The 18191-nt window shown below is 40.4% G+C and overlaps 2 protein-coding genes across 2 annotated transcripts in view; one reads left to right on the top strand and one right to left on the bottom strand.

Moving 5' to 3' along the window:
• LOC109027227 (uncharacterized) overlaps positions 1-11051 on the bottom strand; it is a 494433-nt gene extending 483382 nt beyond the window's left edge. Inside the window, exon 1 of the mRNA XM_019028973.4 lies at positions 10992-11051. The gene's annotated coding sequence lies outside the window, so the exon portion shown is untranslated. The remainder of the gene's footprint in view (positions 1-10991) is intronic.
• The window catches only part of MAN1A1 (mannosidase alpha class 1A member 1), a 180862-nt gene continuing 173016 nt past the window's right edge, over positions 10346-18191 (top strand). Inside the window, exons 1-2 of the mRNA XM_019029503.4 lie at positions 10346-10443; positions 11685-12509. Coding sequence (XP_018885048.3) covers positions 10417-10443; positions 11685-12509 — 852 coding nt within the window. The 5' untranslated portion in view covers positions 10346-10416. The remainder of the gene's footprint in view (positions 10444-11684; positions 12510-18191) is intronic.

Raw genomic sequence — 18191 nt, 5'->3', positions numbered from 1 at the left:
ATTTCTCTGTAAAGAAAAGAAGGCATCTGCCGAGATGAAGGTGCTAGAGTAGGGTTTCTCATCTCGGCATACTGACATCGTGGACCAGACAATTCTATACTGTGTGGGAATGTCCTGTGAGTTGCAGGATGTTGAGCAGCATCCTTGGCTTTTACCCACTACATTTCAGTGGCACTCCTGCCCGCCCCAAACAGTGACAGTCAAAACTGTCTTCAGGTATTGCCAAATGTCACCGAGGGGTAGGAGGCATAATTGCTCCTCCCACCACAACCCCACTCTCTTGTGACAACCACTGGGTTGGAGAGAGTAGAAGAGAATGGAGAAAGTCTGGAAGTGTCTTGTTAAGTGGGAAAGTAAGTCAACCAAATAGAAACAAGGGGCTTGCCAGACAGTGTTGAGGATCATTTGAAGTCAGATTTGAAACCTGATGGAATCAATCTGCCATACCGTACTTTTTCTGCTAAGACCTGGGCTGCTAGGGTGCTGGTACTGAAAACGTTGATGTTTGCTAAAGTTAGAGGGTTGGAAAAAAAAATGAAGTAGAAAACGGCAAAGCACTTCTTGGAATTATGAACCACAGAATCTAAGTAGGTTGGTGGGCAGAGAGGACAGTTAAGAAAAAGATCTTTTAAAGAGGAATACTGAGGTAACTTTAGGAGCTAGAAATGAAATTTTGGCCAAACATCTTAGAGATACACACACACACACACACACACACACACACACACACACACACACCCCTTATTTCAAAAACAGCTTATGCTTCCCTTCGTGTACTAAATGAAGAAAATTAGAATATAAACAATTATGTGTTCTGTTTACTTTGCATCCTAATTAAAACTCATTGTTATAGCATTCAGTTTATCAATAACTACTTCTGAAAACTGCTGCAAAGAATTTTATCTTTGCATTTCAGATTTCCGAACCTCTTATTTGCTATAAGCAATATATAAACAGCAAGGTATTTATGAAATGAAACAGGACTCTGTTTTTACTTAAAGATTGGTCAACTAAAATGTCCTGTATGGCTTCTGTAGGGCAGTGCCCAGGATTAAATCTTTATCTCTTTGAAAGAATAGTAACACTGAAAGGGGAAATTAACAATAAATCTATTTTGAGAAGTGGAAATAATTAATGTGCCAGGTTCTTCTCAGTAGATTTCATATGTGACAGGCAAGACAAAACAACAACAAAAAACAACCAAACATTTTAAATCTAACTAAAAACTTCTAGCCAAGGAGAAAGCAAACCACAACAAAAAAGTGGAGAGTAATTACAGCTTTTAATCAACCAAACAAGGTTTGCATAATTTTAATCTACTAAGAAAAACAGCATAGGCACATAGAAGAGCTGATGCTAAGAGAAGTCTCCTTGGACTAGTTCAGATTATTCTCTCTACATTTCTATGGTTTGAAAAAGAAATTGCACCTGAATGGTTTAGCAGTTTTACATCTTCGTGTTTAAATATTTTTGGTTATATATAACTACATATATATATAACCATATATATAACACCACATATATATGGCAGATACAAAATATATATATGGCAGATATAAAATATATTAAATGTGATTATTTCTATGAGGTATGAATAACTGGTTTCTCTTTTTATAATGTCTTTTATTTCCCCAAATCACATTGTAATGATTTGGCATCCAGTAAGAGTAACGAAATAGGTGGTCAGAGTAAACAGAAAACTCCACTGATTAGAAAGAGGAATCAGTGATAATACTTCTTTCATTTACCATTGGTTACTGTTTTTCAAAAATGAGAACATTTAGAGATTTAGCAAAAGCATTACGCATCTCCATCTGCTTTCCGTGTCAGGCAAGAAAGACAGATACTACTCACTACAAATAATTATTTAAAGGATGGAGGGAGGAGGAGGAAATCCAGAAAGAATGTTTATTTGAACATCTTGAAAGACAGCACAATTATGCTGTTTTATAAGACATGTATAACTTATTATTGTAAGAACTTTAAGGTTTTTTTTTTTTCATTTTTTTTGGCTGGTCTGTATATTCTAAATTTTATTTATACCTATGTATTGTATTTGTTATAAGAATATATAACAATAAAAAGGATAAAAATCCATTTAAAAGAAATATAAGTTAAATGGGGAATACTATATGAAAGCACAATAGAAAAGATCTCAGGATATACTGATACTAGCTATTGAAGGCATGAAAGATAATGGTTTCTATTCTGATGAGATTAACTGAACATAAAAGAGTCAGTTATAGGTTTTGCTATAAATTTGATAATGTCTTATTAAATATTCATGATTTCTCTAGAAAATGGAATAATAGTAAGTTCTCCAAAATATTTTAATTTTTTGAGTTCAGGATCTCGGAGGGAGAGTGAGAACAAGAGTGAGGGCGAGAGACAGAGAGAGAAATTTTATCCCTTTGGTCTTCTCAATGATAATTTCACTGTTTTGTTTGTTTGTTTGTTTGTTTTTGAGACAGAGTTTTGCTCTTTTGCCAGGTGGGAGTGAAGTGGCGCGATCTTGGCTCACTGCAACCTCTGTCTCCCGAGTTCAAGCAATTCTCCTGCCTCAGCCTCCCGAGTAGCTGGGATTATAGGCACCAGCCACCAAGCCCGACAATTTTTGTATTTTTAGTAGAGATGGGGTTTCGCCATGTTGGCCAGGCTGGTCTCGAACTCCTGACCTCAGGCGATCCACCCACCTTGGCCTCCCAAAGTGCTAGGATTACAGGGTGAGCCACTGCACCCAGCCTGGAATTTTAATGCTAGGTTCTCCAACAACAATAATACAAAATGTTAGCAAATAATATTCGTGTTATTTATATCTTTTTTTTTTTTTTAGACCGTCTTGCTCTTCTCCAGGCAGTACAGTGGCATAATCATAGCTACCTGTAATCTCAAACTCCTGGGCTCAAGCAATCCTTCTACACCAGCTCCCTAAGCCGGGACTACAAGCACATGCTACCATGCCAGCTAACATTTTTATTTTTTGTAGAGACAAGGTCTCACTATGTCGCCCAGGCTGACCTTGAACTTTTGGCCTCAAGTAATCGTCTTGCCTAGGCTCCCAAAACGCTGGGATTACAGGCATGAGCCACTGTTCCCAATGATTTATCTTAATTATTAATAATTGTTATTCCAGCACCTTACAGTTGTACAGCGTTCTGCAGTACATATATATCTATTTTGATCTTCACAACAAATTTTTCAGTTAGGAGTCCCCATTATTTTACAAAGGAATTGAGGCTGTTTAAATTCATAAAACTCATAGTCAGTTTTAAAAATAGATCTTCTGATTCCCAATCCAGCTTTCTTGCCTCTGCATCATTTTGTATAAGTTTCAAAGCTGCCGGCCAGGTGCAGTGGCTCACGCCTGTAATCCCAGCACTTTGGAAGGCCGAGGCAAGTGGATCACCTGAGGTCAGGAGTTTAAGACCAGCCTGACCAACATGGTGAAACCCCGTCTCTACGAAAAATACAAAAAGTTAGCTGGGCATGGTGGCAGACACCTGTAATCCTAGCTACTCAGGAGGCTGAGGCAGGAGAATCACCTGAACCCAACAGGCAGAGGTTGCAGTGAGCCGAGATCATGCCATTGCACTCCAGCCTGAACCACAAAAGCAAAACTCCACCTCAACAACAACAACAACAACAAAAGTCACCAACTACAAACAAGTTAAGTTCTCCTGGAAACATCTTGGTCAGTACAGTGCTGTGAGGTACATTTAATAGTAATTTTCCACACATCAAAAATATGAACGATATTACTTGACTATGTTTTACTTAATAGGAATGAGCATACAGCATAGAAGTGATTCACAACTTTAAAAAATTCCCTTGGTTTGACTACTAAACAAAAATACATATTTCTCAAGCTGAGAAACAATAGCATTTTCTTCTGTGTTTCTGAAAATGGTTCTTGACCTTATCCTCTTGGTACTTTTTGGACTTCAAAATTTAATAATGCTATTTAGTATAATGTCAACTTCATCTAGTTATTTTTATATATTTTTAGTAAGATATTCCATGGTTCTTAAGATTCTTATAAAACAGTTCTGAAAGGAAAACATTATTTTAGTAATAGCTTTATTGAAATATAATTCACATCATAAAAATCAACTGTTTAAAGTACAATTCAATACTTTTTTAGTATATCCACAAAGTCATGCAGCCATCCCCATAGTAAATTTTAGAACATTTTTATCACCTCCAAAAGAAATCTTATACCGTTATGGTGACCCTCCATCCTCCTATCCCTCCAGCCCGAGGCAACCACTAATCTACTTTCTGTCCCTATAGATTTACCTATTTCAGACATTTTATATAAATATAATTATACCATATGTGGTGTTTTGTAACTGACATCTTTAACTTAGTGTAATGCTTTCAAGGTTCATGCATGTTGTAGTATGTGTCAACATTTCATTCCTTTTTATTGCTGAATAATAATTCTTGTATGGATATACAACACTTGTTCATCCACTTAGTTGATGGACATTTATGTTGTTTCCAGCATTTGGCTATTATAAATAATGCTGTTACGAACATTCATGTACAGATTTGTGTGTGCACATATATTTTCATTTCTCTTGAGTGTATCTAGGAGTGGAATTGTTGGATCATATGGTAACTCTATATTTATCCTTTTGAGGAACTGCCACACTGTTTTCCAAAGCAGCTGCACCATTTTACATTTCTACCAGAGAGAAAAACACTTTTTTTAAGGAGAAACGATGAAGCTACATACACTTAATAAAATGTACTTAATGGCATATTATATATACCTCTCTAGTAACTGAAGTTTCACAAATTTAAATTTCCTTTCCTCTTACAGTAATTTTTTCTACCCCACGAATACCTAAGAAATAAAAAAAAAATAGCCCTAGAATTACTTAAGTAAACTATTTATAATGCTGACTTGCTTTTAACAATACTGAAGTCAATTTCTTGGTGAAGATATACATGAATTTTAATAATAAAAATATAAAATAGATGGCACTGTTAACACTTGATATTTTCATTTCTTGTTGGTTACTGTGGAAGATATGTCAGTATTTTCATGGTAGAATATATCACACAAATTTAGCATTTGGAGAAAACTGGAGAACCTAATGATCTCAATGAATGTTCAAAAACTGTTTATAATCTAGGAGTCAGGCTAAGTATCTCAAACTCATCACATTTTAAGCCCAGTAATTTAGAAACCGTATATGAGATCCTGCCAGTTCCAGCCAATTAAGTCTAATAAATACATGGGTCACTGATTTGGAATTCTTCCCTTCTTTTTTCCGATGGTAATTTCAGTGTGTGTCTCTCTCTCCTTCCCCAAATCCAGACCAGTATTAATTACGCCAAATGAAATGACTACAAATCAAACATACAGAAATATAATTTGTCAAGATACTCTCTGCAACACAGATCTGCTTTCACCTTATCCCATAAATGAGTCTATACATTCCAGGAGAATGCTCCAGATGAACTTAAAAAATAAGTTTAGTGGACAAAGAACCGCAGGCAAGTTTCTATCCATTTACAGGGACCCAAGGCTAAGACAAGGTTCTGTCCTCAAGGACCATATGAAAGACAGAACATGTTGTGCAAACAGTACATTTATTTTGCAATGAAATTGGGAAGCCAAGTGCTGTCGTGTCATAGTTGTAGATAGTTTCTCCAAAATAGGAACAAGCACATGTGGTGGTTTCATTTCACTTTATTTCATGAAAAATAATTATAACTGGGCAGAATGACGTCTCACTATTTTTTTCCCTTTCTGAATTTTTTGTTGTTCTGGAAAAGCATGTGGTTTTTATGGGACAGAGAATGGAGAGAAAAAAAGATTTTCTAAAAGAAAAACTGATTTATTTTAAAAATATATTTAATGTACTAGAAACTGAAAAAGGAAATATTTTATATCTTTCTCTGGCCATGGAAATAAACTTTTCCTTTGTTTCACTTAGTTGAAATAGTATATTCTCCTCAAGTCATACAATTCAAACATTTTATATACAAGGACCCCAGTGGTCATTGTTAGCATTCTCAGTGCCACCTTTCTGCTCTAAGACCTTGGTTTCCTAATTCTTCACGCACTGAACCATAAGTCTCCTTACTTTGAGACTTTGCCATCACTCACATTTTCTCAAGGCTTTAAGAACTATGAAGAATACTATTCAGTCTTAAAAAAGAAGGAAATTCTGTCATTTGTGATGATGTGGACGGAACTGGAGAACAATGCTAAGTGAAATAAGTCAGGCATGGAAGATACCACATGTTCTCCCTTATATATAGAATCTAAAACAACTGAACTCAGAAGCAGAGAACAGAATCATCATTCTACCCTGCGGAGGCTGGGGATGGGGAGATAATGGTCAAAGGATACAAAATCTTAGATGAGAGGAATTTCTGTTTCTAGTTCTATCACACAGCATGGTGAATATAGTTTATGATAGAATACTGTACATTTACAACTGGATGAGAAAGTAATTTTCAAATGTTCTTACCACAAAAGATATTAAGTATTTGAGGTGATGGATATGTTAACTACCTGGATTTAAGTATTCTGCATTATATTCAGAAATCATAACACCACTTTTTACCCTACAAATTTATACAATTATAAATTGCCAATTAACAAGTAGTAGTAGTAGCAGTAGATTCGTTGGTCACCTTTTTGATCCTATAAAGGGTGAAGAAACATTTTAAGACTCTCCAGCTACCAAACCCAACGCTGTTCCTCCCAACCATACTTTCTTCTCCAGTGGATATTATTCAAATAAGGGCTGGGAGTTGAAAAGTGACAACCATATGAAGAGCCACATAATCTAAAATATCCTTCCTGCCATCCTTTCTTGGGTCTTCTTTATAAGAATCCCACAGACACTGTTATTTCCTCATTCCCAACATTAATTACCCTTTTAAGAGAGGGGAAAAATGGACTTAAATTTCTTAAATGCCTACTGTGCCAGACACATTAGTTACATCATTTAACCTGAGAGGAACAACAAAGTTGCAGATGAAGAATGAGAGACACAGAATAGGTGACTTCTTGGCCACGGTCACAGAGTCAAGCACATGCGCATGCACGTGCTCTACAATAAATTCCTCTCTTATTCAAACCCTTGCCCAGTGACCTCAGGAAAACCTCCCCCTGTTATTTCTTTCAGTCCCTTTGTTAATCAAATCAAAACAAAACCAAAGTAAAAATACCTTAAGGGCAGTAGTCGTGATATTTTTCAAACCAAAAGAAAGCTACACACAGTGAAGGAAAACTATACCTAAGAACTTCCATACACCTTTCTGACCTTGCAAGTTGATTTTAGAATATTTCTGAAACTATCATTATATCTCCTCTTTCAAATAAATCTGTTTGTCCTCAGGCTCCAACATTCATAATAAGTAAAACACTTTCTAATTTAATGTTACTTTGATTACCAGCATCGCAACAGTACTTTTTCCAACATGTTATTCTTCCCTAGGGTGAGGTCTTTGCAGTGCAGGCTAGCAACCCAAAGCACCATTTACAACCCTGTTTCTATGAAAAAAAATGCTCTGAAAGTTCCAAAGAGCCAATGCACACAAATACTTGCAGGACACAATGTTTTTAAGTTGGGGACAGTTAATATTTATGAAATGTGTTCAAAACAAAACCGTATCTTTCAACAGGAGCCTGCAGGAACAGAGGGCTCCTGCCCTCACTGCCCCTGGCACCCATGCCCCCTCAAAAAAATGTGATTGGAATTCTATAAAAATAATCTGCCACTCAGGCAGTTCCAAAGTAAATTGAGGAAGAGCAAAAACATGGAATCAGAAATATAACAGTAGACTCCAATTTGCATACAAATAACACTGATAGTTTCCTTTAAAACTCTGGTTAATTTCCACCTTAATATATCTCATGTAAAATTGAGAGTGCCCATTGCAGTATTGAAACTTCAAGATTAATATTCACAATGAATCACTTTTTACGTATTACATTTGGATTTTTTAAAAAATAAGAGCAAAGACCTATTGGGACCTAGAAAATCTCCCATTAAAAGATTTTATCAGAAATCTAACTTGTTGGAGAATTTCAGTCATTATTTACTATACATGTAGATTAAATTCATTTCTTTTACTAGATTAAGTTTTATTTAAAGAGAACAAAAATCCTCAAAAGGATTCTTCCACAAACTTCTAACTAGTACTGCCTAGAAACTTCCTAAGAAATGTTTTTGCACTTCAATTTTTGAGAACTTATAATTTTATAAAACTATAAATTTATCAGTTTTATAAAAATACTGCCAATTTTTCCTCTGTAACTCTGCTCATAATTATTACTGTATTTCATTTTAGGCATGTTAATGTAAAAATTAAATCTACCTTTTGGTAATCTCTTTTGAAAGTAGAAAAATCTAAGCAACAACATTTATTTGGGGATTTCTTTGTAGTGTTTTGTGATATCACTGATGATCAGGTTTTTAAAAAATTACTTGATTCAAAGATATAATCTTGAAACACAAAAATTTACAAATTATCAAAGAAATACACAAAAACATTAAGTGTTGAAAAAGGAAAATGTAAGAATTAAGTTTGCAAGCAAACCTGCAAAAATTACAAGGGAGTTATACTTCAAAAGGACTGGCTGGCCAAATAAAAAAACATAGCAAGTATTTTTTTTAAAATCCCACAAAATTACTAAGGTTCTTAGGTTTACATTAGACCATCCATAATGAGAAACAGCAATTTCAGCACTATCATTGCATTCATAAAGATGGTGATATTACCTTCAGGTAGATGTGGCTAGGGAGTCTTGACTTAGGGGACAAAGTCAAGGTTTCATTACTTGAAGGACAAGAACCAATCACCTTTATTTTTATCTCAGGGTACAAAGTACTTTTTTCAATGGTAGAATGTCAAGTGCTTTGTAGTACTGAAATCAGAGGAAAGTGTCCGATTTTGCTTCTACAAAATGCACAATTTTACTTGTTGACTATTTTCTACTCCTCCCTTACCATGAGCACACAGGGCTTCATGTGATTATTTTAAAGAGGATGCATAATTCGATTGCTATGCCTCTTCAGATACCTTCTTTGTGAATTTTTCAAATTTGCTCTGGCCCAAATATTGGTGTTCCCATATAGTTCCTATCCCACCTAATGTACACAGACACCCTTTAATATGTACCTATAATCAACCACCCATGTTAACTTCTTGTTTAACATATTATCAAAGCCAGGCTGCAAGTATAACCCTGTCATTTAAGAAATACGGAAAATAAGAAAAAAACCTTAAAATAAGCTTCATGATGACCTTAAAAAGAATAGTTACTTTAAAAGATTTAGAAACAACATAGATAAATTTAAAGTTTTTAGGGGAAAAAAATCCTTAAACCCACGTACTAAATTTTTAATATTTCCACTACAGAAGTTAAATGCCCAAACTGATTTGGTATCAAAATTAAAGTGTCAGAATTAAGTTATAACTTTTATTCATCACCATTTTAACATATACTTAAAAGTGCAATTTATTGTTTTGCTGGAATACTTAATAACATTAATTTGAAATAAAGCTTCTAAATATTCCTGGGGCTATAATTCCATTCTTAAAACATAATTTTTAAAATAATAAATCATTCCAAAAAAGGATGATCATAAAGAGATTAGCGTTTGGGGTAGTTAACCCAGTTCCTATTTATCTATCCATTCAAGAGGTAACTCAGTTTTAAGGATGTTGTTAGAAACATTATTTCACAATGATTCAAACCTTTCAGCCTATGCACAACCTACAAATGCATAATCGTTTGAAATAAAAATTGCCTTTCCATCATTAAAGAAAAATCATCCTTGTTTTCTTTTTCAGTCCTTCTGAACTTATTACCCTGCTTGGATATGCTGCACTCTTCTGGACATAGAATTTCATAGCAGGTATCAAAATAACCAAGCCATAAAGCCAGCTTTATCAAACAATAATTTCCTATTAACAAGAACTTTGAGTGTATGACTCATTTTACACAAAACAAGTAGACGACAAATAATGATGGTTAAAATTAATAATAATTAAATGAAAACTAGTAAGGATTGCTGATTACTTTTCTACTTTCTCATACAGCTTAACACCTGGAAACAACTGTACTGGAGCCACCTTCCCGAAAGGTGCCAGCTGTTTCCTTTGTCTTAAGCACAAACAGAACTAATGTCACATTTCCAGAGAAGGGTAAGGATGAAATAAGGCGACTACAAACCAGCTTTCAGAAATGCGAAGTCAGTCAACGTTTTCCTCTCTGATAACCCCTTATTTGTGGAGCAACAGGGGAATTACAACACATTTTGGAAAATAATTTCTATTGGACCAATTCCTCACTTCGCTGGAAGTAGTCGGATCCAAGACTTAATTTCAACACAGTGTTCGACTTATTGCTTGAAGCTACCGCAGCATAAAACTCGTCTTCCAATGGAAAATTTGACCAACTTCTATGAGGTAAATGAATAGTGAAAGTAGGGGTGGGCGGGAGAGACAAGTTTTTTCGGTTTTTTGTTTTTTGGGGGAAGAAAGGGCGCATACGAAAAAAGTCCTAAACAAGCACAGAACTGTGTCTCTTAGGATGTAAAAGGATGTTATACCAGGGAGCTCAAAAGCTCCCAGGGTCACGGCTCCCCTAACCGAGGGACTTGGGGTTTCACTGCTACCAGGCACCCGGGGAACCCCGGCCTTGGATAAAAAGAGGGTAACTGGAGTAAAGCCGTGCTTCTGAACGACCCAGCGCCGAGGACCCCCTGCCAGACCCCGCCTTTCCCGGGACCCCCTCGGGAGCGCCCCCGACAGCCCCGCGCGGGTCGGAGGAGGAGGCAGAGAGGTCCCGCGCCGGCCCAGGCGCCTCCCGGGCCAGTCGAGGATCAACCACCCCGGGGACCCCTGCCGAGGCCAGCGCAGGATAAACTCCCCGACCCCGAATTCTGCCTGCCGCTTCTCGGCGCTGGGCCTCAGCCACGGGTTCGACCGTCCTCCTCACATCGGCTCCCGCCTACCTCGCGCCTCCCGGCCCCGCGACCTCCCCGCCGCCGGCCGGGCCCCGCCGAGGCTGCGCTTCCCGTAAACTCCCCGCCCCGCGCAGCCCCCTCATCGCCTCGGCTCCGCCCCCGTGGGACCCTGGACGGCGCGTGATTGGCCCGGCCGCGCCGTCACTCTCCGGCCGCGTCGCCTCCCTCGTTTCCTACCGCCCCAAGACCGGCAGTGAGATTAGTGCTCGCGGGGCCGCGGCGGAGGGTACCGTGCTGCTCTATTCGCTGCCACTCGCCCGCAGGTCGGCGCGCTCGCCCACCTAAGCCGCGCCGGGGCTGCGGGACCGCGGGACCGCGGGACAGCGCGCTCAGCCCAGCCTAGGAAAGAGGCAGCAGTCTCAGCGCGGAGATGGGGAGCGGGCGAAGTTGACGAGTCCCCCGCCCACGCTGCGCCCCTCCTGCCCAGAGGTGCGCTGCCCCTCCCCGAGGTGCTCGCGCGCTGCCCTGCCCCCCTCCTGCGCGGGACACCCCTCCCCTACCCACGGGACCTGAAAACTTCACACCAAGTCCAAAGAGTGGGCTGCGAGGGCGGTGCCCGGAGCTGGACGGGACTCTGCTCAAGGGGAGCGGTCCTGGAGGCTCGCCAGGAGTCGGAGGGCGGAGACCCGCTGGAAACTTTATCGCCTTAATTACTTCGTTTTACTGTTTCTCTCCCCGCAGGGGCTGCAGCCAGCGGTCTGTCGCGCGTGCCTGTGTGCCCGAGGAGCCGCCCCGGGGAGAAGACCCGGCGCGGAGTTGTTCCCCCAGGGAGGACCCGCAGCCCAGCCGAGGGGGTCGGGCGGCCTGGCTACGCAGGACCCAGCCCCGCAGCCGCGGACTCCCAGCGGCGGCGAAGTTTGGCTGCTGAGCGGCGCGGCGCCGGACCACTGGACAGCGGGAGCGATGCCCGTGGGGGGCCTGTTGCCGCTCTTCAGCAGCCCCGCGGGCGGCGGCCTGGGCGGGGGGCTCGGCGGCGGCGGTGGCAGGAAGGGGTCGGGCCCCGCCGCCCTCCGCCTGACGGAGAAGTTCGTGCTGCTGCTGGTATTCAGCGCCTTCATCACGCTCTGCTTCGGGGCGATCTTCTTCCTGCCAGACTCCTCCAAGCTGCTCAGCGGGGTCCTGTTCCACTCCAGCCCCGCCTTGCAGCCGGCCGCCGACCACAAGCCCGGGCCCGGGGCGCGCGCCGAGGACGCGGCCGAAGGGCGAGCCCGGCGCCGCGAGGAGGGGGCACCCGGGGACCCGGAGGCCGCCCTGGAGGACAACTTGGCCAGGATCCGCGAAAACCACGAGCGGGCTCTCAGGGAAGCCAAGGAGACCCTGCAGAAGCTGCCCGAAGAGATCCAAAGAGACATCCTACTGGAGAAGAAGAAGGTGGCCCAGGATCAGCTGCGTGACAAGGCGCCGTTCAGAGGCCTGCCCCCGGTGGACTTCGTGCCCCCAATCGGGGTGGAGAGCCGGGAGCCCGCCGACGCCGCCATCCGCGAGAAAAGGGCAAAGATCAAAGAGGTGAGTGGGCCGCGCCAGAAATCCCTCCCGACCGGCCGTGTTTTTCAGGGAGAAACGGCAAGCCTTTGAAACTCTGAAGACTGCAACAATGCAATGTATGGGGAGATGGAGGTTTGCCCCTTCCACCAGGTGCTGTGTCAAAAGCTCTTTCGTTTCCTGTTTCCAATATAGTAGTAGATGTGTCCAGTAAGATCTAAGGTCAAATCTCGTTGCTTTTAATTTGCATGCTCTTGCTCTGGTGACCACAAGCCATACGAGGTGGGTATAAATACATGGGCAGGTAATACACAAACCTCATTCTTTGGCCGCTACACGGTTAATCGCCCCACCAGTAACAGCGACGGCACTGATCAGCCCCCTGGTAAGGATTGGGGACGTGGTGAGTTTTCACGCGTGGTAAAGCGAGCCAGCAAACCCCGGGTTCAGCTATGTGGCCCTTGTCTGCCAGGTGGCATTCTGTGTGTACTTTCAGACTATAAAGGTGAAACCTGAGAACTTCCCATCATCGAGGGATACTGTTGTTTACTTTTTTAAAAAATGAAAATATAAAAAGCCAGTCGGCTGCCTCTTGTATTTCTAATGCACAGCCAGAAATAGGGTATTCCATGTGATGCAACAGGTTTGCCTCCACAGCAGCACAATGGTGACAAACTTAATCCAGGATAAACATGGACTTTGATACATCTTTCCTAATTTCCTTCTCGTAATTTTCAGTTAGAACGTGAAACGTGATTAGATCAGGACCAGCTTAAAGCTGAAGGGAGCCGTAAAACGTCCTTTCAGGCTGTCATTTTCAAGATGAAAATCGAAGGGCCCAGAGCTCTAGAACCCATTAGTGATGAGTCAGGACTTGAAGCCCGAGGTCCGAACTTCCCCCAGTCACCTGTCACCACGCGGTCTGTGGACATGCCTCCTCTCTGAGCTACTTCCCTGTGTGAAACGGTGCCAGCCTGCGTTTTACATAGAAAAGCTGTAGGAACCACATTAAAAGCATGTCATTCCAAATCTTGGTTCAATTTTCTAAGATATGAATGGAAGTAATATTTTTGCCATTTAAAAAATAATACAGTCTGTGAAAATAAATATTGTATTTTCATATTGGGTAGGTAATCAGGAGAGGAAGTCCCTGATCCCATTTTCAGAGAGTAAACAGATTTTTGAGGTGGTTGAGAGGTGTTTAGCTTAAGTGGCTGCAGAATGAAGGCAGCAGGATTGTCATGGGATTTGTGACTTTGTATTATAAGACCAGCTGAATTTGGTTAAGCTGTAATTGAGCAAGTTAAAGTGGACTTGGATCCCTTTCAGTTTAGGAAGAATGCCTTCATCCCTCCTATGCAGATAGCTTCCTTCCACAGTCCATCAGCATATCTGCTTTTCTGAGACCCCTTCTCAGGGACAGAACCCTCCCATACTTGGGGGAATGGATTCTACTTTCCAGAACAACTGTCTAGCAGTTTCCTTTCTCCATGAAATCCTGCCTGTGCTACCAAATCAGGAAGGTGGAACAAAGCTCTACCTCTTACCAAATCCTCCCAGACTCCTTAATAATATCCAACCAAAACCATAGGAAATTAACCCCAAATGATCTGTATCTGCCTGTGTTTCTGTTAAAGTTGAACGGTGTAATTCATACATTTCATGCCTCCAAAGTCATACGAGCTGCCAGTTAGCTAGTACAAAAATCACAGTTGTCCGAGGAAAAGATTTTAATACGAAAGATACATAGATGTTAAGCTGTTGGTACTGACCAACAGTGATTACAAGTGCATTCAGAGCAGAACCAGTGGGGCAGTAGCAGTCTCAGACTCAGGACAGCATATTAACAGTGTGCATATCCATCCAGTAGATCCATGTTGTCTGTATGCCTAAATCACAAGGTCTTAATTAACCATGTAAACGAGATTTACGTAGTCTCTGTCTAACATCTTAGCACCTAGATGTTTTGAAACCGCTCAGTCTTGCATAAAGTAGTGGAACTAAATGTGTTCTTTAAAATTCCTTGTTGCTCTGAGAACCCAAAAGAGCCAGCATAATTAGCTTTAGCGTTTAGTCAAAGGCTAATGGGAAGAAATGGATTATGATTTTCCATCAGATTAGTTCAGGCAGATGTATTCCTTTGTAAACCAAAGAAAAAAAAAGAAATTATGATGCTGTTCTAAAAACTGTGCTGTAAATATTTGGCTTTAGAGAGGCAAGAGTGGTTGCCCATTGTAAATAGGGCACTGGACTTTAACTTTACATATTTGGATTCAGTTTCAGGCTCCACTGTGGACATTTTGTTATCAACCAGTAGATCTTTGCCTTAGTTTTTTTCTTTACCATTGTGTTTTCTTTTCTTTCTTTTTGGAGACAGAGTCTGGCTCTGTTGCCCAGGCTGGAGTGCAGTGGGGCGATCTCGGCTCACTCCAACCTCTGCCTCCTGGGTTCAAGCAATTCTCCTGCCTCAGCCTCCCAAGTAGCTGGGATTACAGGCACGTGCCACCACACCCAGCTAATTTTTGTATTTTTAGTAGAGACGGGGTTTCACCATGTTGGCCAGGCTGGTCACGAACTTGACCTCAAGTGATCGACCCGCCTGGCCTCTCAAAGTGCTGGGATTACAGGTATGAGCCACCATGCCTGACCTGTTCCTGTATTTTCTAATTCTCTTTATACTTAGGTTCTCTATCACACCTGAATGCACCGACACTTATAGTTAAAATTTAGAAAGTGCACTCAAGTCTAACATGTTGGAAGACTGGATTGTAATTTGAGTCAACCTGTTATTTTGTACTTGGTTCAAAGTCAGTCAATACTATTTTTTATATCTACGGCACAATTATGTTACTAGTACTGCAGTAGATTTTTAACAACTTCGTGTCTTAGGGGAGATACTCTGTTAATTTCAAATAGGTCATTGTACAGAATGCTTCACAAAAAATGTTAAATGCTTTCCACTACTAATTTGATGGATGGTAAATCTTTGATGTAAAACTTCAAAATAGAATTAAGATCTTCCTCCCTTCACCTCTGTTAAAATTTTGTAAATTAACCCTGGGATTTCTCTGAGATTTATGATACATACATAGTGTATGTTTATTTTCATGAGTTTGATCTTAAAATTGTACTCAGGTTGTCCTTAGCTTTAAAAAGCAGTGTTAGAATAATGAAGCACAAAAGTTAAAATAGCAGCATGGAAGTTTTAGAAAAATAGTCCATTTACTTTTTTTTTTAATCAGAAATCATTTTTAGCTTCCCCTCCCCCCCGCCCCCCCGCCAACCCCTCCCATTTTCTCGATTAGCCTGTGCTGTCCTTTAGGATTAGAACCTTAATCCAATTTGGAGGATGACTTTTTTTTTTTTTTTCGTTTTTCTGAAATTAAGGGGAGACCTGAGTAATAGGGGCTGGGGCTAAAGACAGTCAGGTTGTCAGAGGGGACTCCTTTCTTCTCAGGCTGGAATCCTCACCAACCTAAGTGGGGGTTAGGGGTATGTGTAGACTGGCAGCCTTAGATTTGTCATGTAAGGCTTTAGGACCCTGCACCTGTGGGGTCACAGTTTTCTTCTCTCAGTTCTAAAACAAGACTTTAGTATTTTATTCCAGACCTATTTGTGTAATCATGAATTTAAAGAACATTTTCATATTGATGGCTAATAGTTAAAATTCACATTTATTATACTTTATGCTAGCCTTAGGCATATAGCCTATAATTTATGTTAACTATTGACAGTTTATACCCTTTCAGTAAAGATCAGATGTGAGAATAATCTGCCTTGGCAGGTTAAAACAAAACACTTTTATTTTGACAATTAACTTTCCAGTTTATTTTTATGGGTAGTTCTGGGGTGGAAAATAATATTTACAAAATAATAAAAGCCATGATTTGGAGACCTGACCCAAGAAGCTTCAGCATCCTTAGGTTGCTTGCCTGTGCCACTGTGCCGTGACACATTCCCTACTGAACATAGGCTAGTGTGGGATTGCTCCACCCAGAGGCCCTTCCTCAGAGCAGGGAGGACAGGGAGTGTTTGTGAAGGTTTTTCTCTCCTTAGCAAGTAGGTTAGTTTTCAACAGCTTAAGTACTGGAGTAGGTGCTGACTGTTAATATACAAAAGCAAAAAAATACATATATACATTAATGGGTAGTTAATTACGTTCAGCTTCATTTTCTGTAAGCTGTTGATAGTTTCTCCTAGAATATTCTGTCTTCCTCTTATCAGGCAACTAGGATTCATATAAAGGAGCTTCTTATGTATATGGGACTTAGAAACTAGTTAAAAGTGTGAAAAGAGGTTTTAAAAAATGTATTTTCAAACAGATGCATCTATCTGTACTTCTTAGGTGACCTAATGAACTAAACCATCTTGAAAAATTTATCTTAGTATTACACAAAATGCATTTGTATGAGATCTGAATTGGTTGGAATTCATTGAAGAACTTACATATTTGAATCAGATTATTTCATAAGCTGTGGTGGTACAAATTTTTCATTGAAGAGAATTTTAAGCGTGTGTCCGAAGGTCAGAGGGGAGGAATGCCTGCAGATCCGTGTGAGGGATGAGGGCTAAATACACAGGGTAGATCAGAATTGCACTGGAACCTGGTTATACCCCCTAACCCAGTCAAGCACCTGTGGTCTTTTAAATTTCTTTCTTTATAATCGTGTGTATGTTGGTCAAAGAAGGGTTTGATTAGTCAAAATAGGAATAGCCACTGTGGGCTCCAGAGATACTGTGAAACGAGTGGCAAAACAACCTCCCCCCCAAGTAGACGAAAATAATAAACAAGATACCTGTTTGGTAGTTTAGGGAAGAGATTCCCTCTTTGAGGAAATAAGTCTTGACTTTTCCCTCAGTATTCTTAGCCTAGTTCCTTGCTTGGTGTTCAGTGATTGAACTATATCTTATACCCACCCCCAACCTCTCAATCTGTTAAAAGGCCCTTTACACAAACTCTGCAAATTATGCCATGATAACTTTAAATCTCAGATTTTAAAACTAAGTGTATGCTCCAAGTCGTAAGGTATTGCATCTGAATGAGATCTAAGAGATAGCTCATTCATTTTACAGTAGAGGCAACCAAGACACAAAGATCATTCTGGAAATCACATCACCAGCTAGTGGCAGAGTTGAGTTGCAGAGGGAAGCCCCAGTCTTCTGTGAGTGTTGCGCATTGTCTCCCACATGGCTTGTCTCCTAAATAAAACTCCAAAGAATTGTATAAATTATCCGTGCTTATTATTTGCAGACCCTAATAGAGAGTACAGAAAACATACAATTCTGCATTATTATAAATTTGACCTTATACTAAGTTGGTGGTTTTTCTTTTTTCAGCCAACGATGGATCAAAGTAGTTTTTAAGTTAATTATAGTAATTTTTAAAAATCTTACCAGTGTCATGGTTTAGAAATCTTCTTCTTTGTAAAGACACCCAGGGAAAGCTTGATAGGACATCTTGTTTTCTTTATAAAGAGCTCTCCAAGAAGCACAGGCATTTGTAATCATTCAGTTAAACATTCTTTATGAGGAAAAGTAGGGAAGAAGAAGGAAGGGAGAGAAGAAGAGAGTGAGTTACTGTATATACAAAGGGTGAAAGGGGATCACCCAGAGAAGGGACATGTGATGACTAGAAGGGCTGCTTTAAAATTATAAATGTGTGTGCTCTTCTGATATTGCACCATGGATAATAGAAGAATGACAGCT

The sequence above is a fragment of the Gorilla gorilla genome, chromosome 5 (genome assembly GCF_029281585.2).
Source record: "Gorilla gorilla gorilla isolate KB3781 chromosome 5, NHGRI_mGorGor1-v2.1_pri, whole genome shotgun sequence".
Lineage (NCBI taxonomy): Eukaryota > Metazoa > Chordata > Mammalia > Primates > Hominidae > Gorilla > Gorilla gorilla.
The sequence above is the reverse complement of the archived record's forward strand: the minus strand, read 5'-3'. Positions and strand labels throughout refer to the sequence as shown.